Genomic DNA, 27,128 nt, shown 5'->3' with positions numbered 1-27,128 from the left:
CGGGCAGAGCCCTCAGCAAGCATTAATAACCCAGGGGAAGGTTCACGCTGCTCTGGCCAGAACAGGCCTTGCTGCTCACCGAGCCCCGAGCCAGTCGTAGGGGTCAAGCTAATGCTGACACTGGGGCCTTTGATTGCGTTTGATTCATGTGCGTACACCACTGGTAGGTCAGATGGGCCGTTAATCCCCGCATCCCTTCCCCCTTCCCCAGAAAAAAAAAAAGGAAAATGAGAAATAAGTTTAGTGGGCGACTTCCCGGCTCGCTTCAAGGCTTGCGATGCGAGCTCGTTGCAAGTCTGGGTGTTCAGAAATGCGTTTCCTCCATGCTTTGGGGTTGTTTTTTTTTGGTAGCCTGGTGACTAAAACGCATTGGAGCGGAAAAAAAAATCTCAGCTGATGTGTGGAGCGAAGCCGGGGCTGGTGGCAAGATGGTTGTAGTGTGTTTCAGGGGGACCCTGGGAAGCTACGGGAGAAAAGGGGTGACCCCGCTTTGCTGTTTGCGTTTAATCCCGGGGATTAAATTTGCATTTAATCTCAACACCCGGTGGGTTGGAGGAGGCAGGGTTGGTGCAAAACCGCGTGCATCTCCACCCGTCGTCTGTCTGCAGGAAAGAGCTTTCACCCTGCTGGAGTGTATGTTTGTACGGGATGGGGAGTTTTTTTTCCAGCTGACAAAAAGTATTTGGTGTCGCAAAAAGACCTAATAAGCAGTTTACGGGGGCTCTCAGCTGGGTTGTGGGGACAAGCCCTCCTCAGTGGGCAATCCCGAGGGAGCGATTCCTGTGGGGTAGAAGGGGCTGGGAATCTTTCCCCAGCTGCCCCGGAGGGTCCCCCCCCGGGGTGTGCATGGGGGGCCGTGCTGGCAGCTCTGCCCTTGGCCCAGGGCTGTGGGGTTTCCCCTTCTACCCCAGGTTCAGCGTGTGCGGATGAGTGGGAATAAGGAGAAGCGATCTCGGGGGATTTGGGAAGGGAACAGCGTGGGGAGCCGCAGCTGGGGGGGGTGTGTGTGTGTGACACCCCCTTTGGAAGCTGAAAATAGCGTCTGCCGGGCCCCGGCCTGGGGAAGCTGCTGTGGGCAAATGACCAATTAGGGAATCTTTGTCAGATTCGGGAAAGCTGAGATAAGTCTCTTTTATCAGCCTATAAAAATACCACTTTCACTTATCTGGAGCTACCTACGCCGCCCAGCTGCGGGAGCCGGACGGGGGGAGCGGAGCCGCTCTGCAGACAGAGGAGGAGTTAGGGATGTGCTTGACAGCCGGGGGGGGCGGTTTGGAAAACCATTTTTTGGTGGAGAACGAGCTCTCTCCCCTCTTTCCCCCGGAGCCCGCCCAGGGCGGGGGGGGGGGGGGGGGGGGGCCTCCACCTCGCAGGGCCTCGCTCTTTCCTAAAATCTTGTTTTTCCTTCTTATTTTCCACCCTTTTCCCCGGCATCATGCCGGGGGGGGGGGGTGTTGGTGCTCAGCCAGGCGGCAGAGAAGCTGAAGAGTTATTAGAGCAACGCCGATGGCCTGAACGGGGAAGGAGCACCCACGGGCACGGGTGGGTGCCACAGGGCTGATAGCATGAACCCACGGGCTGCAGATAAATACACCGATGCGAGTGGGTAGAAGCTGGCCCTGTGCCCACTTGTCCACGTATCTTCCCGTATTTACATCGAAATAACCTAGATCCACGCAGCCATCCTCACCTGTAGCTGCACCCCGAGGCCGTGGGCTGACATGTCCGTGGGTCTGGGTGTTTTCTGGACACCCAAACGCATTCTGCATCTGTGCATCTGCATCTGAAGGCATCTCCGTATGGATACCCACACGCAAACAGAGGATCAAGACGTGGAGAGAGTGCTAACATGCATTCCTACTGTGGGAAAACATGCTGCACTTTGATTATTTTCTCTGTGGTTTCCAGGCTGTTTGGGCTGTAGGAAAACGATCAGATAGAGCCTGGAGGGGGAAAAGAAACCCATCAGGCAGCCCAAATCAAATCAATGCTTTCTAGGTTTTTGAGGGGGGGTGTTGGTGGAGAGAAAAATGCGGGGAAAACCATGGTTTTCGTTAAAATACCCCAAGCAGGTTTGCTCAGGTGTGGGGCTCTCCCTTGCCCCCCCCCGCCCCGAGGTCCAGGCCCACGGCACACACCCCTGCTAATTTTTTTTTTTAAGGTGGAACACGCAAATCTGGCTGGCACAAAGTTAGACCCTCTCCACGAAGCCTTAATCCACGGGGGGGGACACACTAAATCTTGGCTATCGTGGGTGGGGGTAGACGAGGGTGCAGTGGTTTTTTCGGGCTTGGGCAGGCAAAGGTTTACACCGGAGTTTTTCTTGCGTCGTTTCTCTTTTGAGGAAAAAACACGCTGGTGGGGAGCGGGACGCTGCCATGGGGGGGGCCGCTCAGGGGAAGGGGCAGCCCCCGGGGCAGCCTCTCCCATCGGGCCGGTACCTTTCGCATAGATTTGCTTGGAAGGGTTTCCAAATTCTTTTCCAAATATAGCCCCCCGGGTGGCCGCCTGCCTCCCCCGGGTGCCCTTCACGGCTCTGAGCAGCAGCCGAGGGACAACCGCGACCCCCCCCCAGCCATGCCCGGCAGTCGGGAGAAAACCCGGCGTGTGTGTGGGCTCCCACGCAAAACACGCGTGGAAGCTGCGGGGCCGAAGGGGGGCGCCTCCCGCCGCTGCCCTCCACTTGCCCAGGGTTTCAAGTAGGTTTTTTGGGGAGGGAATGGGATGTTTTGGTCCCTTCTCCCCTGCTGTCACCTCCGGTCCTTTCCCGGCAGGGGGGATTTTCCCCGGTGCCCTGCCACGGAGACAACGAGAAAGGCTGAGGATTTCTGCTCTTACCCACGCGGCCTAACCCAAACCTGGGTATTTTCACCCAAAACGCCTTGGAGAAAAGGGGGGGGGCACTGCTGGTGGGTCGGGAAGCGCTCATCTCCCGTGGGGGGTCACACACACTTTTTTGGGAGAAATACCCCCCCAGCACTCCTGTTCCCGAGTGGGACCTGGGCTGGGGGAAGAAGGCAGAGGCTGGGGGGGCTGGATACCCCGACCGGTATCTGGGGTGGGGGGACACCTCCGCAACGAGCCCTTACGCTGGGAACCTTCAAAGATCATTTTAACGGCGATAAATGGGATTTCCACACACACCCCCATTATAAAAGGCTCCACCTGGGATATTTCTCCCCCATCACGTTTTTATAGCGAGATCAAGGACAAACTGGTTGCGTTACGTTGTGGTGGCGGGTCCTTTTTCTTTCTTTCTTTTTAATTTTTTTTTTTCCCCCCTTTCCAAATGCTCTTCGGGGTAAAGCTCCGAGAAGTTTGCAGTTCTCCCACTGCAATTAAGAAGGAGAGGGAGCGAGTTCTTGATTGCTTCTGCTCGTTCTGATCGCTTTGGAGGTGGGGAAAGGGGGGGGGACGACGGGCGGGAATTGATTTTAGATTTCTCTTTTATGTCGGGTCTGGTTTCTGGTGATTAAATTTCTCTCTTATGTGGACTGAACCTAGGGATAACTGATTAATAACATGCCACTTGGCGCCAACACGGGGTCTCGAGGCCTTTAATCGGCAAGATGCACAAGAGAACAGAGAGAAACACAGAGCAGGACAAAACTCCACCAACTATTTTAGCCTGCTGGTCTCTGCCTCGGCGGATTTTTTTTTTTTCTTCATCTTTTCAGTATTTCCTGCTAAACTCGTAAACTTTATTTGATTTACAGCTATTTCATGAACCTGCTTAAACTAACATGTGTTCCGTCTTGTCCAACTGAATCATAAAAAACAATCTTGGATCCAAACGAGATTTTTTTTATTTTTTTTCTTTAAGAAACGAATTATTAATGACAGAAAATAGGCATTGTCTTGAACGGCGGCTACTCCGGCCCCGGCAGCCGGGGGGGGAACCGGGCTCGGCTCGGCAGGTCCCCTCCGGGCTCCACCAGTGGAGGGGTTTGCGCTGAGATTTGAGCCCTTCTTTCCCCTAAAAGGAATTATTCGTTGGAAATGAACGATTTCTAAGCGTACAGTACCCAAAATATGCTCGCAAAGGTCCCTGTGCTGGCAGCCTGCAGACACGCACCGGAGCAGGTAAACACGCATATCTGTCTCAAAAAAAACCCCCAAAACAAAACCAGAACAGTCAGGCACGAAATAAGCTCCTAATATTTTCTCAAACGCGTGAAAGCAGGATTTTCTGTGCCCACAACCACTTCTACACCTGGACCAAAACAGACAAGCACGTTTCCTGCTTAATATACGTGGAACAGGTATAAATCTATGATGATGTATATACAGATGATATATATATATTCTTCTGGGCTTATAGAAAATCGGTTCACCAAACCGAGTGCCAACACCAGCATCTATTCGCACCCAAATATCCAGCCCCGTTCTCCACCTCTGTTTGCGTGGAAAAACACTCCGGGAAAGCTACCTGCAGCCCTCAGAATTAGAGCCCCTGCGCTGCGGGCAGCAGGACACGGGGGAGACCCATAGCTCGCAAATATTGCTGGTATTTCCCCGCATGCCCGTGGGTCTCTGCCCCTCGGAAATCGATTTCTCTTCTGCGTCGGTTCCCGCGGAACCATCCGCGGCCGCGCAGCGCACCCGGGGTAGTGCGTAGGGCCCTAAGATTCACAATTTGTGGCCTCATCCAGCCCTGGCACAAGGGGCAAGTCCCTATCGGGGGAAAAATGCTCTTGTTTTCCTTTTTTTCTTCGTCCCGTGGACTTTTTTTTTTTTTTTTTTTGCACTTAACGTTTGCTGAAGACAACAACAACAAAAAGGTCTTGGGAGCTGTTTAGGTGATTGGTATAATCTGTATTTTCCCCGCGCGGATAAAAGATGGTTTTTTTGGATGCCCGTGACACCAACACGAAGCCGGGTTAACGCGGTTCCCGTCCGCGGGGCTGGGGGGGGCGGGGGGAGCCGCCTCCCTGGGAGCATCCCCGGCTCCCGAAAATTGTGTGTATCCTGCGGATATAAAGGATAAAACGGTCATAATAGATCGGCCGGGTTCGGCTTTGGCTCTGCGTTATTTAGGGTAGGAGAAAGCAAGCGAAACGGGGGGGAAAAGCGGGGGAAAAAAAAAGAAGAAAGGCGGCGAGATGGATTGGGAAAGAGGGAAGACAGAAAGAAAAATGAGGGAGGAAGAAAAGTTTGCCGGGATGAGGGAGTTGTGTGGGTGCCCCGGGCTGCCCCCCCCCCCCCCCCCCGCTGAGGTCCCCGGGGTGCAAGCGGGGCCGGGAGCTGGTCCTGCCCGCCGGGAGGGGGGGGGGGAAAGGAAGGAATAATTACAGGTGTCGTTTGGGTGGCCTTTTTTTCAGTGACTGACCCCTTTCCCCACCCCACCCGATCCACCCCAGCCCCCCCCCGGCTCCCCCTTCAAGGTCATTACAAGATCACTTTCAGGGAAAGGCACGGGGCGCTGAAGACTTTCCCCTTTTTGCCCCCATTAACTTTCTTCCCAGGGCCAGAGGGAAGGCCTTATCTCCTTTTATTTTCTCCTTCGGGCCGAGATAACGCCCTGATTGACACCCTGTTTGGCAAGAGCAGATTAGTTTTTCTATTCCGGCATCGATAACGGGCCCCTCTCCATCGGGAACATCGGGGAGGGGGAGCCGATGGGCAGCCTGGGACCCAAAAAATCACCCGGACTGGCTCCCTGAAAGAGAAATCCAGCCTAATTTCCCCTTGCCCCTGTGCCCACAGGAAAATTTGGGGAAGGGGCCGAGACCCGGCTCCCCCGTGGTGCGGTTAATTGCGGGGGAGATGCTTTTTTGGAGGCAGAAAGGGGAGAGAGAAGGGAGCCCTTTTGCTTCGGGGATGCTCCTAGCTTGAGTTTGGGACTCTCTTGCCCCTTCCCCGCTTGGCATCTGGGAGAAAAAAGGGATTTCCATCCCACGGGCACGCGTGGGAGGCTCCGAAGGACAGCACTGCGCCCGCGCCACGCGAGGCTCTGCAGCCCTGCCTTTGCCCGGCTCCTTATTTTTCATTTTCGTCACCGTTTTAAAGCCTGGAGTTGGCCTGCGAAATTAATGGGCTGAAGGGAGGGGGGAACGGGTTTTAATTGCAAACTTTTTCTTTTTTTTTTTTTTTTTTGAAGTAGCCAGAAGGGCGGGAAAAAAAAGGACCCGAAACCACAAACTTTAAAAGCAAAATGCTGTTCACCTGTAATTGAAAAAAAAAAAAAAAAAAAAGAAAAAAAGCTCGACCCAGGTATGTAGCCCCGAAGGCTCGTCTAAGCATACAAATTCTAGACCACTAAATGTAGGTTTTGTAATGGAAATACTGACACGAGGAGAGCTGTATTGGCGTTCCTTTGACACAAACGTCTTGCTGATAAACCCTGAAATCAATGCAGTCAGTCACTGCCCCAGTAATTTTGGGGGAAAAAAAAACAAACCAAACAAAACAAGTGAATAGACCAAAATGTTTCCAGAGAGGATGATTATTTTAAATACTTGTTTTCTCCTAGGTGTGTATTTCGCCAAAGGGCGTATGCGGCCAACAAAAGGGAGTTAGAATTAAAAGAGAGAACGGGTCGGCGAGGGGAAGTAAATTACCTAAAAATGGAAAAAGGGGGAGGAATATACGTGCTATGGGGGAGCTAAATCTCTGGGGGAAAAAAAAGAAAAAAAAAAAGAGAGAGTTAGAAAGCCCCTAATGCCCAAGTATATATGTTTGATAAGGCGGGGGCTGCCCGGTCCCTGGGCAGGGTGGCTGCCGGGGAGCCGCAGGCTGCGGGTGGAAGGCGAAAGGCTTTTCGGTTTGGTTAAGCCGACCCAAGAAGTGATTTTAAAGGGTGTGCAGGGGTTGGGGAGGGGGTGCGAGGGGGGAAGAGTTCATGCTCGGCACTATTTCTTACTGCTGACACCTCGACCCCACTGCAAGCCAGCACCCCGGCCACCCCCCCACCCCCCCCCGGCTCCCTCCCTCCCTCCACCTCTCCAGGGTAAAATCCGAGAGGAAAAACCTCGAGGGCGAGTGACACCCTCCAAAAGTAGCAGGAGGACAGAGGGGTTGCGCCGGGCTCCGGCCATGCGGCCCCCAAAAACGGGGACTCCCCGCGATCTGAGGCCCCGGGGATGGGCGGCGGGGAGCGGGCTGCGCGGGCCTGATCCTGCGCTCCTGACTGCGGCGAGGAGCTGAGCAACAGGGATCGAGCTCGGGGGGGGGCTGCAGAGGGCGGGGGACCCCCCCCCCAACCCAGCCACGCACCCCCACACCCACGTAGGTAAGTACCCACGGTGTGGGTGTTTGGGTCCGTGGCTGCTGATGGGCGCTGTGGTATTTCTGTGCATGCGGGAGCTTTTAAATATATATATATATATTTATATATATATGGAGTATAGCGTATAGGCGGTGTGCACACATTTATTCACTCGCCCGGGTTTTGGGTGTGCGCAGATTTGCACGCACCGAGCTGCGCAGAGGATGGGGGGCAGACGGATGCTTGCGTGCACCCAAAACCTGTGTGTAAACCATAAGTGAAATATAAATAAATATTCACGTGTATGCATGATGGATGGGGCACGGATGGCTTGCACTTGCATAGATGCTGTTGTGCGAGCGTGCACAGCGATCTCGTTATCCGTAGATCCACGCACATCCGATTTTGTGATGTGCGTGTGTGCCTGTATATATATAGACGTATATAAAGACATATATTCACGAGTATCTAAAAACTTGTGCGTTTATGTTGCACGTTCAGTCCAAAGAGAGATAATATGCTTAAACACTTGAGCAAGGAGAAGGCAACATGTGCGTGCGTTTGCAAACCGTGCGTGTGTCCAGACTCATCTATGTATGCACACCTATACTTACATATATAAATATATCTATAGCTGCATAAATATACGTGCTGGCTTTCCTCCTGCTCCTCTTTCCTCTACCCCAGGCGGTGTTTGGGGCCCAGCAGCAGCAGCAGGACCCCGGTGGTTCTGAGATCGGCTCCGGAGGCCGAAAGCGAACGGTTCCCGGGCCGGATCCGGAGCGGGGTCGGTGGGGGGAAGCGGTTCCCCGTCCCCCCGGCTGCAGCCGCCTCGGGGGGGACCTCAGAGGGCATGGGGGGGTGCGGGGAGAGGTTTTCATTTCTGATTTGGGGTAAGCCTTCAGCAGGAAGGTCCTAATCCTGCACCTCTGGGCAGGCAGTGCCAGCCTGGCTCCCCGCGGGAAAATGATCCTCCGTGGAGTTTTTCCCCCCATCCCGGTTATTTGGGGGGGACCCCGAGCTGAGGAGCGCGGCGGGATCCAGTGGGCAAATCGGGAAGGGGGGGTGTTCCTCCCCGACCCCCTTTTATTTATTATTATTATTTTTTTTCCCCCCATCCTTGCTGGTGCTTTTTGCTAAGGGCCTGGCTTCCCCCGGGGGTCTGCAGAGCTCGGTGGTGGGGGGAAGAGCCCAGCCTGGGGAAATGGGGTAAATCCAGGCAGGATTTTGCCGGCCGGAGCCGGGCTGGGGGTCCCTGCCTGGGAACACTCACCCTCGGCGGTGTCCAGCTCCTGCAGGAACTTCTTGCTCTTCCTTAGGTGTTGCTCTTTATTTTCTTTCTCCCTAATTCTCCTCCTCCTCTTCCTCCTCCTCTCTTTTTCTGTTGGAGGAAACAACGTTTTAGCATCTTTTTTTTTTTTCTTTTTGGGGGGGGGGAACCTTTCTGTGGCGGCCGCGAGTGCATCCCAAAATCCCTCCAGGTTAAGGGAGAGCTGGGACGCAGGGAAGCGCCGGCGGCTTCTCTGCAGCCACTGAGTGCACTTGGAGGGATTTTGGGGGGTTTGGGTGCGTTTGTTTTTTTTTCTTCCCTTGTCAATGTCATTTGGCAAATAATCGCCTCGATTTACTACTTTTCTTTCTTTTTTTTTTTTTTTAATCAGAGCAAATAATTGGTTCCCGAAGCACACTTGAATCTGTGCAAATAACCAGGTTATCATTTACTATATATAGCCCAGCGTGCTTGCTTTCAGAGGCGCCTGAGCATTCATTTGACAAGTTTCCTGCTAGCTCTAATAGCATTATTAAAAAAAAAAAAAAATTAAGCTGAATAATACCAATACCGTTGGATTAACTGGGCTGCTCCTGGTGAAGGGGAGCTTTGCTACTGGTTTCCCCCTTTTCCATTCCAAGAAAGAGCGGATTTTCCTCGAGTTTCCAGCGACTCCGTGCCTGCTTGGGTGATACATAGTCATACGTGATATATACCCCCTCACACCCGCACATATCCATAGGCATTGTACGTCTCGGTGTGTGAATATATATATTTATGGGTATCTATCCACACACGCATCTCTATATGGAGGTTGCACACACACAGCCTCCCTGTATTTTGCATTGCACGGAATGGATTTCTTTGGGGAAAAAAAAAGCAGGAATCTCACTGATAGAGCTTTAAAAAGAGGAGAATAATACAAATTAACCTTCCATTACTGCTGCAGTCAACCATGACAGAATAGGCCAGTTGCGTGGTTGGTGACGTCTCCGTGTCCTATAGGAGCAAAGCTCGTGAGATAGCAGCTATCGCCTTGAACTCTCTTTATTTTATTGGAGTATGGCTGGTAATAAACAGTAATATTTAATTTGTCTGAGACCACAAATCGGCTCCTAGCTGGAAGGCTCCTTCGCCTTGACATTACAGTCCTAGAGAGCCTGGACTTGCCGTCCTTTTCCCAGCTGCTTTTTTTTTTTTTTTCCTCCCGTCTTTCTTCATCCCCCCCCCCCCCCCCCCCCCAACCTGCAGACGGAAATAAATTCGATTTATTTGCATCGTTTTCAACTTGTCTTCAAGGTGTTTGAGAGCTAGTTTGGCATTGGAGAGGTGAGTGCTTTCCCAGGCAGCGGCCGTGCTCGGGTTCGCTCTTCCAAACTTCAGAGATTTTCACTTTTGCCTTTCTATCTGCCGAGGGGAGGGAAACTCGTGTTCTCTCCCGCTAGCAGCTGCGAGAAACCTTTCCCCTCGCTGCTTTCATTTCCTTTTTTAAGGGAAAACCCCATTTCTTCTTGAATGCCTCGGGGGATGCTCCCGAGGTGCGGAGCGGCTGCAGCCACCGCGGCCGCTCACGGCGGTCCTGGCCCGGGCTTTCCCGCAGCCCGATCATCGCCTGCTTTATTTTTTTTCTCTTTTTTTTTTTCCTGTTTTTTTTTTTTTTGTTCCCCCCCCCCCCCTCGATTTGCACCTTTCAGAGCAGCTCCCGGGAAGGCTTTACCGGAGCCGCCCGCTCGCCCCGAGGCCGGGGCCGCCGCCGCCCGCCTTCCCCGCGGGGGGAAGAACCGCCCGGTTCCCTCGCTCGTTTATTTGTGTTTGGAAGGGCTCCACGGCTCCTTTCCCCTCTAAAAATAATGAAATATGGGACAAGCTTTGTTCTGTTTGTTTAAGTAGCGTTCTCTGGCTTATTCTCTGCGGCTACAAGTGCAGTTATTTTATTATTCTTATTTGCAACCGTTTACTGTTGGCTGTTTCTTCTCGAGGAGCTGAGCTGGCGCGCACATGGAAAGGGTTTGGGAGATGCCAAATTACACCCCCCCCAGGTTCCCCCCCTCCCCAATAGCCGCTCACCCCCAGACTTTTCCCTTCCTCACCTCAAACTTTCAGAGGGCTCCGGTGTTATCGCGCCCTGCGAGAGCTGGGAGCGAGGGTGGATTTGCTGAAAACTTCCGCGAAATTGCAGAAGAAATGACCGAGAGGCAGAAAAGAGTGAAGGATTGGGGGGGGGGGGACGGACGACGGGGACGGGACACACCGCCGAGAAGAGGGTGGGGGCAGGAGGAGGAGGAGGAGGGTGGGCAGAGCAGATCTAAACCATGCCATTTATTCCGAGTCTTATCAAAAATCCGCCTCGCCAATCTGGTTCTCTTCAGCCTGCAGAATGCGACAGGGAGGCTGTTTACCCTGCGCTGACCTATTCAACTTTACCCTCCAAATAATACATTAAAAAAAAAAAAAAGGGGGGGCGAGAGGGAGCGGAGGAAGATGCAGATAAACCCTACATCCCCGCTCCTCGCTGACGGTTTGATTATTTGAGCATTGCAAAGAACTCCGGGGGGCTGCGGCCCTCGGCCGTGCCGGTGGGGGCCACGGGGCAGCCGAGCTGCCGGCCGGGCTGAGGAAGAGGATGGAGAGGAAAGGCGGAGGAAGGCTCTTGGATATCTCCAGCAGCGGGGACAAGGGCCACAACCCCACGCACGCACCCTGGGGTCCACCTTCGCTGGGTTTCAGACCCGCTCCGCCGCGTTTCATCCCTTTTTTAATTTTTTTTTTTTTTTATTTTTCCCCAGGCTATACCCATGAGGCAAGCCCATTTAGGGGGGATTCCCCCTTATCCCCCCCCCCCCAAATAAAAGGCCTCTGTGAGCACTAGCAAATATAGAACTGGGTTTAAATCCACACCTCTAGGCTGCCTTTGAGGGCGGGGGGGGTGGTGCGAGGTTAGAGGAGCCAGCGATTTATTTAAAGGGGTGAGGGAGGGGAGGGGTGGGGGATATTCCCAGGCGCTGAATTTTCTCTTTGGTTGGGAGAGATGGATGGAGGAGGGAGGGAGGGAGCGGGGAAGGAGGTAAGGGGGGGGGGGGAGGGTTGCTGGGGAGTTTGATGATTGTCTTTGTGCCTTGTTCTTGTTTGCCGGCCAGAAAAATAGGCTGGAAAAGGAGGTTTTTGGGGGGGGGGGGGGAGGAGGGGGCGGGAGGGAGGGCTGTGTGAGAGTGAGTCTCTCCGGAGCAGGATCCCAGCTGGTTGGGCAGTGGGTCCCGGCACTTGGCGAACGGAGCTGGACGAGCCCACGTCACCTCCGCGCTCCTCTCCGCAGCGCTCCGCGCCGCCACGGCGGCAGCGCCGCGAACCTGCCCGGAGGAGCGGCGGCTGCCAGCCCGGCCGAAACTTTTTTTTTTTCCCTTCTTTTTTTTTTCTTTTTTTTTTTTTTCCAAGAGGGTGCTGTTTTCTTTTTCTTCTCTCTCGTCCTCTCCCTCTTTTTTTATTACTATTATTATTTTTTTTTTCCGGTGGCGAGTAGAAAGAGCGGGGTGGGGAAAACTGTATCTTCCCGATCAGGCTGAGAAAGGGGTGGGGGTGGGGGCTTTATCTTGGTCTCAGGATCCTTTCTAGTGCGTCTGACAACCTGGAAGTGTTTGGAGAGAGCAGGAGAGAGAGCGAGAGCGAGCGAGAAGCAGGCAAGCAGGCTTGCATTGGATAGATTTTTTTCTTCCAGGCTGGGTTTTCACATGCTGATCCGCAAATAAATAAATAAAAGGAAATATGCACACGAGAAGCCTGATCCCATTGTAATTCCCATTGCAAAGGGGGAAAATATACACATACATTATATATATGGAGATGCATTGATTGCATGGAATTCAACAAGCAAGGTAACAGCTCTTCCATTGCCATGTATGTCCGTCGGTGTCTGTAAATCTGTGTGTGCGGGTGTGTGACCGAGGGAGAGCGAAAGTGGCTGGCTGGGGGCATTGTTAGGCACAAATTGCCTTTGCCGAGGAGCTGCGAGGCCTCGGGAGACGTGGGGTGCAGGGGAAGGGGGGGGCTGCTCTCCCCAGGCGGTGTGTGGGGCTGGGGGGGGCCGGGGAGAAGCTCGAACAAAAGCAGAGGGTGGTTATTATTTTTTTTTCTTTCCCCCTTCCTCTCTTTTTTTGTCCTCCTGCAAACCCACTTGGTGCTACTTTAGCAAGGCAAGATGCATTTTTCATACAGCCACCGCGGCCTGGTTCTGTCAAGCTCCATTTCTTCTCAGAAGCTCTTTAAAGGGGAAAAAAAAAAAAAAATTAGAAGCCACGGATCGCCAATTGCTCTTAGTTGTTGGGTTGTTTTTTTGCCGTCACCCCTCCCTTTTTTTAAATTATTATTATTTTTATATCTGCTTAATTATGGCTCGACGCGGAGAGCATCGGGGAGGCTCGCTGGAGCCAGGCTGCCCTGCGCTACCATAGCTGGGTCCCTCTTTGTTTTAATAAACATGCTTTATTATCTTTTTTTTTTTCCCCTCGCCCTCCCCCCTAACTTTGCCAGCTCAGGGGGAATAATAGCTCCAAGCTGGAGGGAAATCGATTAAAAAATGGATAACCGGCACTTCCCAAGCTGCAGCAAGAAGAAAAAAAAAAAAAAAAACAAACCCAAACACAACAGTCCAGGGGAAAAAAAAAAAAAAAGAAGAGGAGGAGGGGAAGAGAAAAGCCTTAAATGGTCCCTGGAGCTGCGGCTCTGCCCCCGCGGGCTGTGCCCGGGCCCGGGGCAGCGGCTCCCGCGGCGGCCCTGGGCTCCGCTCCCCTCCGCGCACTTTCCGCGCACGTAGCGGTTTTGCTTCGCCCTTCAGTCACTTATTGCCAGGCGTCTGGCTGGTGTGCGGTGGGAAAAGAGCGTTTGGGAAGGGAGGGAGGGGGGTACGGGCCGTTTCTGTACGTGATCTTTAGCTCCAGAGCTGTGGACCCGGAGTCCCTTCGCTTTTTGTCCTTTTAAATTATATATACCTATATGTATGTATTACCCACCACTAGCAGGGAAGATCATTTTCATCCCCCTCCTTTCCACTCCCAATTTTCCTCGGCGTTTAAAGGAGAATTGCCTCTTTTTTTCTTATTCTTTTTTTTAAAACGGCTTTTAAATACTGTTGCAGGGAGAAGGAGAACCTTCTCGTGTACTTAAAAACAATATTGCCTCCATATGGTTGGCCTTTCAAAAGTGAATCCCCTTCTTTGAAACATGCAAGAGATATTTTTTTAAAGCTACTAAAACTCTAAACTTCTTAAGAACAAAAACCTAACAGATAATTGAATTGCTTTTATCTTTTTTTCCCCCTGCTTTGAAACTTTTACCATTCCTGATAGAGCCTTTAAAGCTACGTCAAAATATTACTTTTAAAACTTACTGTGGTTACTCGCATCAGATGTAAACCGTGTATTTTTTAAGCTCGTTTTTTTCTGCTGGTGCAATTTTATTCTAAATGTTATGGCTTAGTTCACTTCAGCCCCAGTTCCACCCCCCGTTCACCAGCCCGAGTGCGCGTTACCTTGCACAGTGTCTCGACCAATTGATTTATTTGCACTTTTATATTTTCATTATCTCGTCCATCCTTCGCTTTACTTGCAACTATCCGGGGTGGGGGGGAGAAAAGGCTTTTTTTTTTTTTTTTTTTTTTCCGTAGGGGTGTGAGAAGTTGAATTTTCTTTGAAAATGGGGTTATATAAAGGGCCTCGCGTGTCGGTGGTATTTGCCTGGTTGAAACTGGAGTGGAGTGAAAGCTCCCACTTCCATGGGAGGAAAGTGGGGGCTTTCAGGCCCCTCGGCCGCAGCGAGCCTGGGGGAATCGGAGGTGTTCAAGGCTCGGGAGAAGCTCTGCCCCCCCCCCCCCCGACCCCCGACCTCCAGAGTCACTTGTGTGATGAGTTGGCCGGTCCACGGCCCCCCGGTGCCTTGCTCCCCGTGTCCTGCCAGACAGACCTAAAATACGCTGTTTACCTTTTCCAAAAGATGTATTTAATAATACCGCCTCCCCCTTCTCCTCCCTCCCCCCCTCCACCCCCCCCCAAATCCTATCATCCCTTGCGGGCTGCGATAATAAATAAAAGTCTTTATTTCTCCCTCTCCCAAAGTTAAAGGGCCTTGTTCCCTCCCCGAGCAGCTGGAAGTGAGTTGCGGGCAGCGCGGGTTTGTCGGGCAACCCTGCCTAGCGCTCCGGCTTGCTCCCCATTGCCTATGTGTGTATATATATATTTTATTAAACGTCAGCGTTGACTTATGCGTCTCTTATCTCTGCTCTCTCCCCGATGTGTGCCTGCAGTGGGGGATTCAGCGAAGGAAGCTCGTAACATGGCGGATAGCGAGGAAGGCTTTGGGCTCCCGACCACGCCGGCTGACTCGGAGGCCAAAGAGCTCCAGGCTGAAGCCAAGCAGGACGCTCAGCTGGGGGCCACCAGCAAGTCCCCCACCTCGCCCCAAGCAGCCTTCACCCAGCAGGTAAGGACCCAAGCTCCTCTTTCTTTCCCCCTCATTTTTTTCCCCCCCTTTTCTTTGCCTTTTTTCCCCCCAAATATCAGCTCAGCTGGGTGGCTGCTGCAGCTCTGGGCGGCCGATGAGTCATTTTAGGCCCCACGGGAGGGAAAAGTCTCACCTGATTGTGGGCCTCATCCTGCTTTAGTGTTATTTGGGGTCGTGTTCAAGCACTAGACCCGCGGGGAAGCGCACGGGCGAATATCGGGGTGCGTGGAGGAGCACGCACGGAAAAGCACCCAAAATACCGGAGCGAGGCACCCGCTCATGCAGCGGCAGGCGTGCACCCACCGGTGTCCACGCGTGACCGTACAAATGCACACGCGAACACACAGACGGCCGCGTGCGCGTGTATATATTTGCTCTGCCTGCGCATATTTGTATAAGATATAAACATACACGTATATACGCACCCCTCGTACACCCGGGCGTACGCATGCACGCGCAGGTACGGCCCCACTCGTGCCCACGCAGCTCTTCCCGCACCCACGCAATGGGCTCGGATGACAGGTCAGGGGTGTCATGCGTGGGCACCCCTGTAGCGATCCAGGGGTCCAGGCCCAGCGGGGGCTGTCACTGTCCATCACCCCTCGTCCCCCGCCCCAGGGGAGTGTCGCGTGTTACTGGGACACGCGTGGGCTCCCACGCAAGACTCGCCAGCCGCAGCTCCCGGCAGACCTCCAAGGAGAGCAGGCCTTGGTGGCAGCAAGCCGGGGACCCCCCACCATCTCGGCTTCTCCTTCCTCGCCGCCGGGTGGGAGCCGTTCCCCCCCGGTGCTCCGTCCCAGCCAGCTCAGGGCATCCCGGGGGGGTGAAAAGCAGGGAGAGGGGCTTTTCCACTGAGATCGCTTCGCTTTCAGCAGCTGCCGAGCCCCTCCGGAGAGCCCGGTTTATCCCCTGGCAGGTAAATCCTCGGGGGGAAACCTCTGCCTGCCGTGGATGCCAGCCACGGGGGTGCGGGCAGGAGGGCCGGTGAGGGCACGGGGACCGGTACCGGGCTTGCCCCGAGTCTTGGGGTCCCCGTGTATATTTGAAAACCCACCCCCAAAAAGTTCGGCTGGGTGCTTCAACCCCATTTTCAGTGGGGGGACTATATGCTTGGCTTGGGTGGGGGGAGAAGGGGGGTGTCCACTGTGTCTCCCACCCCACGGTGGAGGGATATGTCGTCCCCACGGTGGCATCCGCGGTACCAAGCCCCGCTGCCAGCCCGCGTGGGCTGGGGGGGGGAGGAAATAAAATGAGTGGGTGAGGGGAGCAGGGATGACACTCCACGCCGCTCCAGCCTGCAGAAGCGGAGCCGGTGGGTGTAAATCACTCACGGGAGGGGTGTAAATCTCCTCCGGCTGGCTTCGCAGAGCAGGAGCCGGCTCCGGGTGCTCCCTGCTTTCTTCTCCCCTTCTCGGGAGCACCGAGGCCCGCAGGATCGTGCCCCTAGCTCCCCCCCACCCCAGCATCACCAGGCTCCAGCTTGAAATCTCCTTCTCCTCGGCTTTGTAAACTCACAAGCGGCTGAATTTTCCCAGGAATGCCCCGAGCCCGGTCTTTTTCCCTCCGAGCTTCCCACCGGGAGCGTGGTGGTGGTGATGGGGGGGGGGTCCCGGCCGCCCCCGGAGGGATTTTTCCCCGCACCGCTGGGGACTGATGGTTTGTGCCTTTCCTCCCTCGCAGGGTATGGAGGGGATCAAAGTGTTCTTGCACGAACGGGAGCTGTGGCTGAAATTTCACGAAGTGGGGACCGAGATGATCATAACAAAGGCCGGGAGGTAAGGGGGGGGGCCCTGCGTGGCTGAATCTGCCTTCGTTTGTGCGTAGTTTTTTTTTTTTTTGGGGGGGGGGGATCGCCCACGGGAGGGAAGGGAGCACGCGTGTTCGCACAGCCGCGTGGGTGGGGGTGCGGGTCCGCGGCCGCAGCCCCGTTTTCCCTGGCATTGGCACGGTCACGCCTCTCGTGTGCGAGACCCCCCCGGGGGTGTCCGTGGGGGTGTGTGTGCCCCCCACGGCCCCGGGAGTACCCCCCGAGCCCTGCCCGGCGATGCCCCGGCAGGGCCGGGTCCCCGGGGCGGACGGCAAGCCCTCCCTGCGAGCTTATATTCAGCAGAAATTGTTTCTTCTGGCTTCTTTCTTAACCAGAACAGTTGGATCGTTAATCCCAATTTCAGGCCTTTGGAAACTTTCCAGGCGAACGCGAGTTGCAACCACTTGGCCAAAAGCTAACCTTGTTTAGAGCAGCTCGCTGGGCAATTTTATTATTATTATTCCTATTATTATTTTTAATTAAAGGAGCAGCTCGGCCCTTCTATGATTTTGCAACGCCTTATGCTGTTTACAGAACTTTCTCATTTATTTTGTGCACACCGAGGCCAATATATCCAGAACACCCACGGCACCCCATTTAAAAGTATACGTGGTCTTAAGCTACTGTTTATATACTGATAGCAAAGCTGTTTAAATGCATAGATGTGTCCGCAAATAAATAGCATGGGGATCTAACTGCGTCCAGATACGCATTTCTATATGTGTGTGTTTGTCTGCGTGGGTGTGTAGAAAAATATACAGCCTTGCAAATCCAACTTTATTGGGACTGGGCGTAATCGATTCCATGACCGGCTTCGTAAACCTGATCCATAGATATTTGTATGTGCACGCGTGTATATTTGAGGGCGTTTGAGGCAACTTAATGTTACCCTTAATATTAATGCATTGGAGGACTGTTAAACCGAAGAGTGCTTAAGCCAGCGAGACCCAGTAAAATAGTCTCTCCAGTCCCATCGGCAAACTGGGGGCAGCCCGAGAGAGGCTCTTTTCGTTGTGCTTTTAAATTAAAATCCTCGGAGGAAAGGGGGAAAAAAACCCCTTCGCGCATATAAATAGTAGTAGCTTTAGATTGCGAGGGCACAATAAACAACGCAGAGTCAAACTTTCATTTTGCTCTGTCATCTGGTATTTGTTGTGGTCTTCCAAAATTTGCCTGAAGAGGGAGGAAAAAAAAAATAAAAAATAGAGAGCTGGTTGTGTAAAGTTTTAGCGAATAGATCTGTCTCCCGGCTCGCCTTCCCCTTGAACCTCGCTGCTGCTGGAAAAATCGGTTTTAAAGAAGGGTCTTGTGTCCGAGGGGACGTGGTGCAAAGCGAGGGGAGAAATATATGGGGAGAAGGGGCTGGGGTCTCCCGACCCCCCCCCGATGCCAGGACACGGGCTGGGCGAGCGGAGGGACGTCCCGAAAAATCCGAGTTCACAGGAGGGGGGAAAAAAAAAAAAAGCAGCGGACGGAGAGAGACATAAACCACCTTGCAGAAATTTCAAACAAATATCGCGGTGGACAGAAAGCTCATCTGGAGAGCAGTAAAATAGACATTTACAGTGCGGGGGCTTTAGGGGAGATGCGGGATAAGTTTCCTTATTTATATAATTCCCCGTGTTTATTGTTGGAGAAGTCCCTGTTGTTGCTGGTCAGGTGTTTTCGATAGAGTTACAGATAATTCTTCAGGTGGAATTCTTCTCCCTTAAAACGTTCAAGTGAAATCCTCCCTTTCTTCGGTGGTAGCTGCCCCCCCTCTCCCCAGCTTTTTCGAACGGAATTAAGCCCCAGCGCAGATGCCCTATCGCAGAGATAAGAGCCCGAGCCTCGGAGGAGAGGGCAGTATTTTTAGAGGTGTGGGGTTTTTGTTTATGCGTGTTTTAAGTCCAGGGATACATTTTCATCTGCTTTATTTTTAAATATTTGGAAAGCTCAAACTAAAATAACATCAGTGTTTTAAGTCCCTGCCTTGCAGTAATGGAAAATATTTCGAAAAGCCCCTGTCTTCAGTGTGTATCCGAGTGTTTCCAAGTATTTGTCAGGTGTGTTTGCTGATGTCTCTGTACGCGCGTACGGCTGCACACAGATTTCGTGTTACACCTGAGGGCTTGTAGGGCTTTTTTTTTTTTTTAATATGGGCACACAGAGCCGTTAAGACACGTGGGGGGAGATTGAAATATATGTATTTTAAATACAAATATTTATAGAAATATATATTTTTTAACTTTTTTTTTTTTTTTGGCAAATCTCCCCTCCTGTTCCAGTGGCTTATGTAGAGAGGGAAGTAACTTGCTTCCAAAAGTTCTCACGATCAGGTTTGTTCAAAGAAGAGAGAGTCGAAGTCTTGGCGAAACAAATAATTAACAAAAACACGAATAGACAATCAGGCACACGACTAGGTGAATAAATAACCCCGCCAGCCTCGTCATTATGATTCTGCCTTGATAAATCGCCTGCTTCGCTTCAGCTGGGACCTGGGGCGGTACCCAGCGGCACCCAAGTATCTCCCACATCCCAGGGGAAGGGTGCCCCTATCCTCCGCCCCAGCCTTTTGGGAAGGTCCATCTGAGAGTGTGGTGTTGCCCTTTTATTAAATGACCCCCCCGGCTCCTCCTTGCAAACACACACAAGCGAAACCACCTTGGAAAACTTTCTCTTCTCCGCTTTTATACTTATGTACTTTTTTTTTTTTTTTAATAGGCGTATGTTCCCCAGTTACAAAGTGAAGGTCACTGGACTTAATCCAAAAACTAAGTACATACTGTTGATGGATATTGTACCAGCGGATGACCACAGATACAAATTTGCAGATAATAAATGGTATGCATGGGGGGGGGAAAGGGGAGGGAAGGGAAATCTGTGTCGGGCTTTCTAGGCTGGCCAAACCTGGGTAGCACAGGTTGGGGGATACCCTTGAATCAGCGGCTCATCCTTCTTTTTTGCCCTGCAAAGGAGAGATCTTGGGCTGCAGGGACTTCACCTGAGCCTCTGGGGATGCTCCCACACTCCTTGGGAGAGAAATGCATCAAAAAAAGCAGAAAAGCCTGTCGTAATTAGCTAATGATAACCGTAATCCTGTTTGACGATGAGATTACTGGCTATTGTGGAGCCGATCGTTTAATTATACTAAGAAAGGGAAGATCTCCGGACAGGATAATATTTGAGGATTGGTACACGGTCTGTCCTTTGCTCCTGGCTTGGGTGCCGGTAATTGGAGGGGGGGGGGGAAGGATGGGGTTAAACGGGAAAACAGCGAGAGCCATCTCCGACGGGAAAGGTGCCAAAGAGCTCAATTAATTCCCCGAGGAGTGGTTGTAAATGCCTTTTCTCCCTAAGCACGGCGTGACTGTCCGGCCCCGTGTACGGGGATACCCGAGTGGGAGAGACCCCCACGGGAGGGGATGGGTGGGTGGGGGAGCAGGACCCCACGGCAGAGACCCCCCCCACCCCAGAGCTCAGTGCCTCTGTCCCCACGCAGGTCCGTGACGGGGAAGGCAGAGCCGGCCATGCCCGGGCGGCTGTACGTGCACCCCGATTCCCCGGCCACTGGTGCCCACTGGATGAGGCAGCTGGTTTCCTTCCAGAAACTCAAACTCACCAACAACCACCTCGACCCCTTTGGACATGTAAGTACCAGGGGTAGGAGAACGGCACTGTGCCCACGGAGGGCTACCGGGGACCCCACGTGTTCCCACGGCATGTCCATGCGTTGTCTTCCCCACCGCTGCCAGCGCTGCTAAGGTCGTGGCAATGTCACCCATCCCCAAATCCGTTGTGTTGGTGGGGTGTTGTTTGCTTCCCTGGGAGGATAGGGTGAACCCCAGTGAAGGACCCCCCCAAAAATGGAAGCATAAACCTTAAACCCGAGCTATTTCGCAGCACTGCGTGGGAATGGATTACAGACCCCAGGGACTGGAGTCCACGAGTGGGTGAAACACACCTGGCTTAATTGAGTATTTAGCGACCTGGTTTTAGCCTCATGGAGAGTCTTGGAGCTTTAAAATCTGCTCACTGCCTCTGTGAATTTAGCTAACAGGTAAAATCAATTGGGCGTAGCTATTAGAGGAAATAGGACCTAAACCCACGTGGATCCCTAGATCCAAAAAAAATGAAACAACAATTAAAGACAATAAAAAAAAATTGAAATCCCGCTAGAGCTTCTAGGACATAAAAAGGTCTTTGCTAGACTCGTGGGGCCGTGAAAGCTTGTGTGAATTCTGCAGCCAGAAACAGCCCTCCTTCGAAGGTCTCCAAAGATGCGTGTTCCTATGAGCAAATATATATGAGCATGTATGAATAATATATATATCTATAAAAACATATATATAATTACTTAAGCGGGTATGTGAATCCAGATCCCGCCATCCCTTTCCAAGAGCATATTTTTCTCCAGTCTCGTTTCAACACTTCAGTTTCTCCCCCCTCCAAGGTTTTTTTTTTTTTTTTTTCTCTCCCCTTCGCTTTTTAATGATAGATCTTGTGCTATTAAATCCTCACACATGTGGTCGCTAAGAAGCGAGGGGGGGGGAAGGCTGCCGGGGAGAGCTGCCAGACAGGCCCCCAGCCCACCCCAAGGCCGAGCATCTTTTTATGAGCGGTCCTTTCCCCCTCCAGTTGGGGGGTTGATTTCTTTGGCTTTTTTTTCCCTTCTTATAATTTTTATTTTACTTTATTTTTGCCTTGAGCTGGGTCACAAGCACTGCTTTCCAGGGATCAGGTCCTCCCCCGCTCCCCCCTTGGGAAGAGGAAAGGGAGAGCGGGAACTCCGCAGTAGCACGGCCAAAGGGGGGGACCTCTCCCATCCCCAGGGCTGGTTTTTGGGGACCAGTCTCGGGATGGGGGGACACACGTAGGGATGGGGCCAAGCATCCCCTGCTGCGACCAGGCGGCTCTGGGGAAAAGTCCTTCTAAACAAACCGAAGGCACTGAGGGGACAATAAGGGACTTCAGAGGAGGAGCTGCACCAGGAGTCTCTCAATTAGAGTCGCTGTAATGAAATTAAACCCCATTAGATCGTTCACCGTTGATGCCTACGACTTTCCTGGATGTCAAAGCAATTTGCTTAAACCCCCGGGACGGGGGAGGCGGCGGCGGGGCGCGCTGTGGCTCGCTGTCGCCAGGGTCCGGCAGTCATTATCGTGACCGAACGGCCCCCCGCCGCCCGTGTCGTCCCCCCCTCCCCGGCCACCTTCCCCCGAGATTAACCCGGTATCGAGTAGGGACCGCTTTTTATCTTGAATACAGCGCGTTCCATCTTCCCCCCCTCCCCACCACTCTCCTCTCCCATCCTCTGCGGGTGGCTGGTGGGGGGGACACACAGAAAATCTCTCCATCCCACTGCTTCCCTCCCCCCTTCTTGCCTCTTTGCCTTCCTTGGGGGGAGGACACGACACAAAGATGCCCGTGTCGTGGTGGTGCACTGGATCACCCAGCCCTGATGGGCTCCTTAGTCTGGGGGGGTTCTTGAGAGATGTGTCCCGGCACCCTAGTACCTAAATCAGCCCTTCTGGGGGAGCCCTGAAAAGGGTGAAGACTTTGGGGAAGGGGATGGGAGAAGCTGCAGACCCCTCTCCTCCTCTTCCTCCTCTCCCCGGGCAGTGGGGGGGGGGATTCGCCACGCTGTGCCCCCTCCATTCCCACGGGATATCCTCTCCTTCTTCCCTCGCCCAGATCATCCTGAACTCCATGCACAAATACCAGCCCCGGCTCCACATCGTGAAAGCGGACGAGAACAACGGCTTTGGCTCCAAGAACACGGCCTTCTGCACCCACGTCTTCCCGGAGACAGCCTTCATCGCCGTCACCTCCTACCAAAACCACAAGGTGAGGGGCTGGGCTGGCCCTCGCACCGGCAAACCTCGTCCCTGCTCTGCTCTCTCCCTTCTCCCACCGCAATTCCTGCGGCCCTCGGCCCCCCTGCTTCTCTTCACCCCTTCTTTCCATTTTTTTTTTCTCCCCCTTTTCTCTCCCCGCTCCTTCTCATTCTGCCTTCCCCCCCTTTTCTGCCTTCCCCCCCTTTTCTGCCTTCCCCCCCTTTTCTGCCTTCCCACCCCCTTTCTGCCTTCCCCCCCTTTCTGCCTTCCCCCCCTTTTCTGCCTTCCCCCCTTTTCTGCCTTCCCCCCCTTTTCTGCCTTCCCCCCCTTTTCTGCCTTTCCCCCATTCTCTCCCTTTCCCCCATTCTCTCCCTTTTCTTTTTTCCCCCATCTCTTTCCCGCTGCCACCTTCTCCCCCTTTTCCTTTCCCACTCCCCTTTTCCTTTTTTATCCCCCCCCCTTTCCCCTTCTTCCCCCTTCCTCTCACCACACACCCACCCCATCCCCTCTGTTATTCCTGGCCACACATAAAAAGCGTCTAAAGACGGGGCTTAGGGCGAGCCGAAGGGGAATTAGCTCAACAGGATGGTTTGCTCAAAGAGGAGACGACCAACCGAGGAAGTTGGCTTTATCTTCTCCCCTCCCCGCCATCGGTCAAAGACTCGTAATCTGGCGAAGGGAGCCCGGCTCTCCCCTCCGTGGCCAGGACGCTGATAACCCGGGCTGGCCGGGCTCCGGCCCTTTGTTTGGGAAAGGGCTCCTTCCTCGGCCGCTCCGCGGGCGGCCTTGCGGGGAGGTCGGCGGGGGGCTGCGGGGTTGGCAGCGAGAAGGGCCTGGAAGGAAAGGGAGGCTCTATGCCTGAAATCGGCTCCCCGTCTGCCCAAGCAAAAGCAAAAGCAAAAAAAAAAAAAAAAAAAAAATTAAAATCAAATAAGGTTTTTCTTGGGGTGTCGCTGGGTGGACACGCGTGGGTCCCGCTGCTGTCCCCCTCTGCTCTGCCTCCCTGGGCTGCTGCCCCCCCTTCTTCCCCTGCTCAGCTTTTGGGCTTCCCCACCCAGCAAGGGAGGAGGAGGAGGAGGAGGAGGAAGAGGAGGAGGAGGAGGAGGAAGGCTCAGGGCTGGGGTAGTTCTCAGCAGATGTATTAGGGATGCCTTTTGCCAAGTGCCCCTCACTACTGCCCGCAGTCCCTCTCTGGGGCAGAGTCCCGCGAAAAGCCAATTTTCCTTCGGAAAGAAAGCAAATTCCTCCCCCAGTTGCATAGAAAGCGATTACTACAACCTTGTATTTGTACTTACAGGCAGGTAGGATGGCTCCTTTGCACTTGACAGGGTGAAATCATTGTTTTTCAAATGGAGAAAGGTCATTTAACACCCCGGATAAATCCTGGATGCTTTCCTGGGGATGTAAGTAGGAAGCTCCTAAACCTGCGCAAAATGATTGTGTTTCCTCTGTCCATCAGTTGGCAAGGGAGGTGCAGAGAGCAGAGGTAGACTGGAGAAGAAAGAGTGTTTCACCGTAGCTAGGGAGAAAAGAAAATACTTCCCTGCCCTTTAAAATAGGAGCTGTTGGCACGACCAGGACAAGCAAACTGAATCCAAATTGAGTCCTCGCCAAATCATGCCTTAAATTATAACTCCGCTGTGGATGCTATAAAATCAAGTTTAACTTCTGCTTGATGGATTCAGAGAAAGAATATAATATTAATAGAACTGGGAGTTAATAAAACAGGACACACTGCTTGCTTTAAAGGCATTTCCCTATGAGAAAACAGAACTGACTTTAACTGCTTTCCTTTGAAGAAAAATAGGACTGTTTTCTAGAAAAAGAAATTATCATGCAAATAAAACAAAAGCAAAGCAGAAACATGTAAGTACAGTAGTTTGGGAAAACTGCCATATTAGGAGGAGCAGGAATATTTGATTGTAAATCAACAACATCTGGTTGATAAGAAATGACATCTGCGTATCCGTGTCTGTCAAAACATACGCACTGACAAATGCATGAATCCCTACAGACGCACACGTGCTTGCATCCCAGCAGACACACGCACTCGCACACAGACACCACTACATATTTTACACACCCCTCTACACATTTTACACACACTTACATCCCTCCCCCCAACACGCGCATTCCTCCTCTCGCTGCGCTGAATCATTGGGGGAACAAATAAAGAGTGGCTGTAGCCCCAAGATAAAGACCCAATTGAGAAAGATAGAGCCATAAAAATAAACCAGAGAATGATCTACCCTAAATGGCATCTCCCTCCAGGGAAGGGAATAAAATTTGTAGCTTGCCCCAGTGCAGATGGAGGAGAATACCGGGGCTGAGGCGGCGTGCAGCCGATGCTGTTGCAGATGCTGGCTCGGCGCAAGGGGTAACGTCCTTCAGCTGAGTCGAGTGGCAAGTGGGGTCTTCTCCACAGGCAGAAACCCGAGTTCAGCTTTCACAGCTGAGATGTTGCTCGGCAAAGCGCATTTTCGTGTCGCAACGCAGACTGCGTTTCCTGTGGCCACAAACGATCGCGGTCCCGCTGATCTGGGTCTGTCTGCATCGAGCTCCCCAAGGAGGGTCTGCTCGTCCATCCCCACGTCTCTTTGTCAGTGCGCTACCTGTTTTTTCCCCATTGACAGCCATCTCTTGCTTCTACCCATCACCTGTAGCGCATTCTTCAAGCAAACTTTCCTATTTGCACAACCACACGGAGTTTGCGTACACCAACATATTTTACGCGTAGTTTTTATACACCTGTGTATTTTACGCATGCCTGCATACGTACACACAAATTTATACGTGTACGTATTTTAGGTTTCCAGAGCTATGTTAAAGGTGAATTATATTACAGTATTAACTGTATGACTCGGCCACAAATGCATTTGAGTCTGTGCTTACACAGCTTATAGAAATACCTGCCTGATTTCAGATCCGTCAATTTATTTCAATAGCACAGCTGCAGTCCCAATGTAGGGCTTGTGCTTATTTCCCCTGATATTTTAGACAGCCTGAAAAGATATTTAAGCGCACTGGGATCTCCCCCTCCCCAGCCCTACTCCCCAAAAGGAGGCTTAAGCTACGAAGAAAGTTTTGGTAAAGTTTTCAGTATGGTTGTCAGCAGCTCGGTTGACCACCTCCCCCCTCTCTGCAACCCTGAAAAAATACCCCAGAAATATTGAGGTGTTAAAATAGGTCACATGCACATTTCATTTCCTTGCCATTTACACAATGGGTGCTTGCAATCAGGTTGATTCCCAAATATTAACTTCCCCTGCAGTTAAGTACTATTTTGCTGTAGCTTAAATCATTGTGTTACTAGCTCGTATTTATTAGGTACTAGCTCTCTGCTTAGGACCAGGAAATGAACCCTAATAGACAGAAATAATTAAGGTTCTGCCCTCATGAGGGTTCTTTCAAAAGCAAGAATTCACAACAATTATTCTCATTAATTTTTACAACCTACTTTCCCCGTTAGCTGGACTTGGGCTTTATATTGGTTTTCCCCCCTCAGGATATCCGGTTTTATGCTGATTTTTTTTTTTTTTCCTAAGTTATTTAACATCCTTGGTAGCCCAAATTCTTTTAAGGAAACATTAGCCCCAGGTGGGATGCTATAGGCACCCAGAAATGCCTGGCTGAAGACTAATCCGATGCACTCCCAGATAGCCAGTGGGCATAGAGAAACATGCTGGTGGGCTTTCTGACCACCCCAAGAAAGACCCCTGTACTAAAAGAGGGCTGTTGAGTTGGCCAAGTCAACTGGTGCTCCAACCTGTCAAATTTTGGAGAGCTGCCTGTGCGGCTCTCCTCCAAACATGTGGCTTTTTGCCGCTCTGTCGAGGGCTTCTTGCAGGGTTGTGTAGGAGCAGCTGCTGCCGGAGGCTGGCAGGTTCTTGAGCTCGGGATGTTTTGCCCTGAGAGCTCAGTTCTCCTTGTCTTTGGTTGCAGGTAGCCACCTCCATCACTTCAGTAGAGGCTACCAAAGTGGTGGTCTGGCTGGCATCCCATGGAGTGCCTCTGTGCAGAGGGTGGACCCTGTCCAGTCCCCTGAAGCAGCCCTGCAGGGTTGTGTCCCCAAAACTCTCCCTCCCCAGCGTGGGGCCATTGGCCCCACGTCTTCTGTGGCAAGAAGGGGCAGCCCCTCTCCTTACTTGGGGCAAGCTCTTCTCCAAAGGGGCGTCCCCCAAGTGCTGAGAGAGGCAGGGTTCCCTGGAGTTAAGTGAGGTGAGACCATGTATCTCCTCTTCATCGCCAGGACTGGTGGCTTCTGTACAGTCCTTGGTCGCTTGAGGACTGCAGTGAGCTCTTCTCCTCTCTGACCCTCTCTGGGGCTCCTTGTATCTCTACCCTCAATTGCTTAGTCCTGTTCCAGGCTTTGGTGGGAGAGTGCTTCCCTCAAGAGGTCTTGTGTCCTTCACAACCTGTGTCTGAACCAGTCCTGTCTCCCTCTGTCCCTCTGTCCTCAGTCTTGTCCCTGCCAGCCCCGGGACAGAGTGCTCAGCCAGCCTTGAGCCCCCGACCCCTTTTGGTCCTTAATCCAGACCC

At 52.6% G+C, this 27,128-nt stretch overlaps 1 protein-coding gene and 1 long non-coding RNA gene across 8 annotated transcripts in view; one reads left to right on the top strand and one right to left on the bottom strand.

Annotated features, from left to right (window-relative positions):
* TBX5 (T-box transcription factor 5) overlaps nt 1–27,128 on the top strand; it is a 68,358-nt gene that overhangs the window by 16,871 nt on the left and 24,359 nt on the right. Inside the window, exons 1-6 of one of the 7 annotated variants that reach the window (XM_075041834.1) lie at nt 6,975–7,227; nt 14,770–14,945; nt 16,647–16,741; nt 19,477–19,596; nt 20,255–20,402; nt 22,447–22,599. In XM_075041834.1, the coding sequence (XP_074897935.1) occupies nt 14,799–14,945; nt 16,647–16,741; nt 19,477–19,596; nt 20,255–20,402; nt 22,447–22,599 (663 nt within the window). In that variant the 5' untranslated portion in view covers nt 6,975–7,227; nt 14,770–14,798. Of the gene's footprint in view, nt 1–6,974; nt 7,232–11,652; nt 12,347–12,855; nt 13,331–14,595; nt 14,617–14,679; nt 14,687–14,769; nt 14,946–16,646; nt 16,742–19,476; nt 19,597–20,254; nt 20,403–22,446; nt 22,600–27,128 lie in introns of those variants that run through there. The other 6 variants (XM_075041830.1, XM_075041828.1, XM_075041831.1 and 3 more) reach the window with 6 other exon arrangements.
* LOC142037414 (uncharacterized) lies at nt 4,695–10,780 on the bottom strand. The gene is made up of 4 exons (XR_012652367.1): nt 10,568–10,780; nt 9,049–9,157; nt 8,481–8,588; nt 4,695–4,968 (listed from the first exon to the last, which is right to left on the bottom strand). It is a non-coding gene; the product is annotated as an uncharacterized LOC142037414 (long non-coding RNA).

Source organism: Buteo buteo, chromosome 11, assembly GCF_964188355.1.
Source record: "Buteo buteo chromosome 11, bButBut1.hap1.1, whole genome shotgun sequence".
Taxonomy (NCBI): domain Eukaryota; kingdom Metazoa; phylum Chordata; class Aves; order Accipitriformes; family Accipitridae; genus Buteo; species Buteo buteo.
The sequence above is the reverse complement of the archived record's forward strand: the minus strand, read 5'-3'. Positions and strand labels throughout refer to the sequence as shown.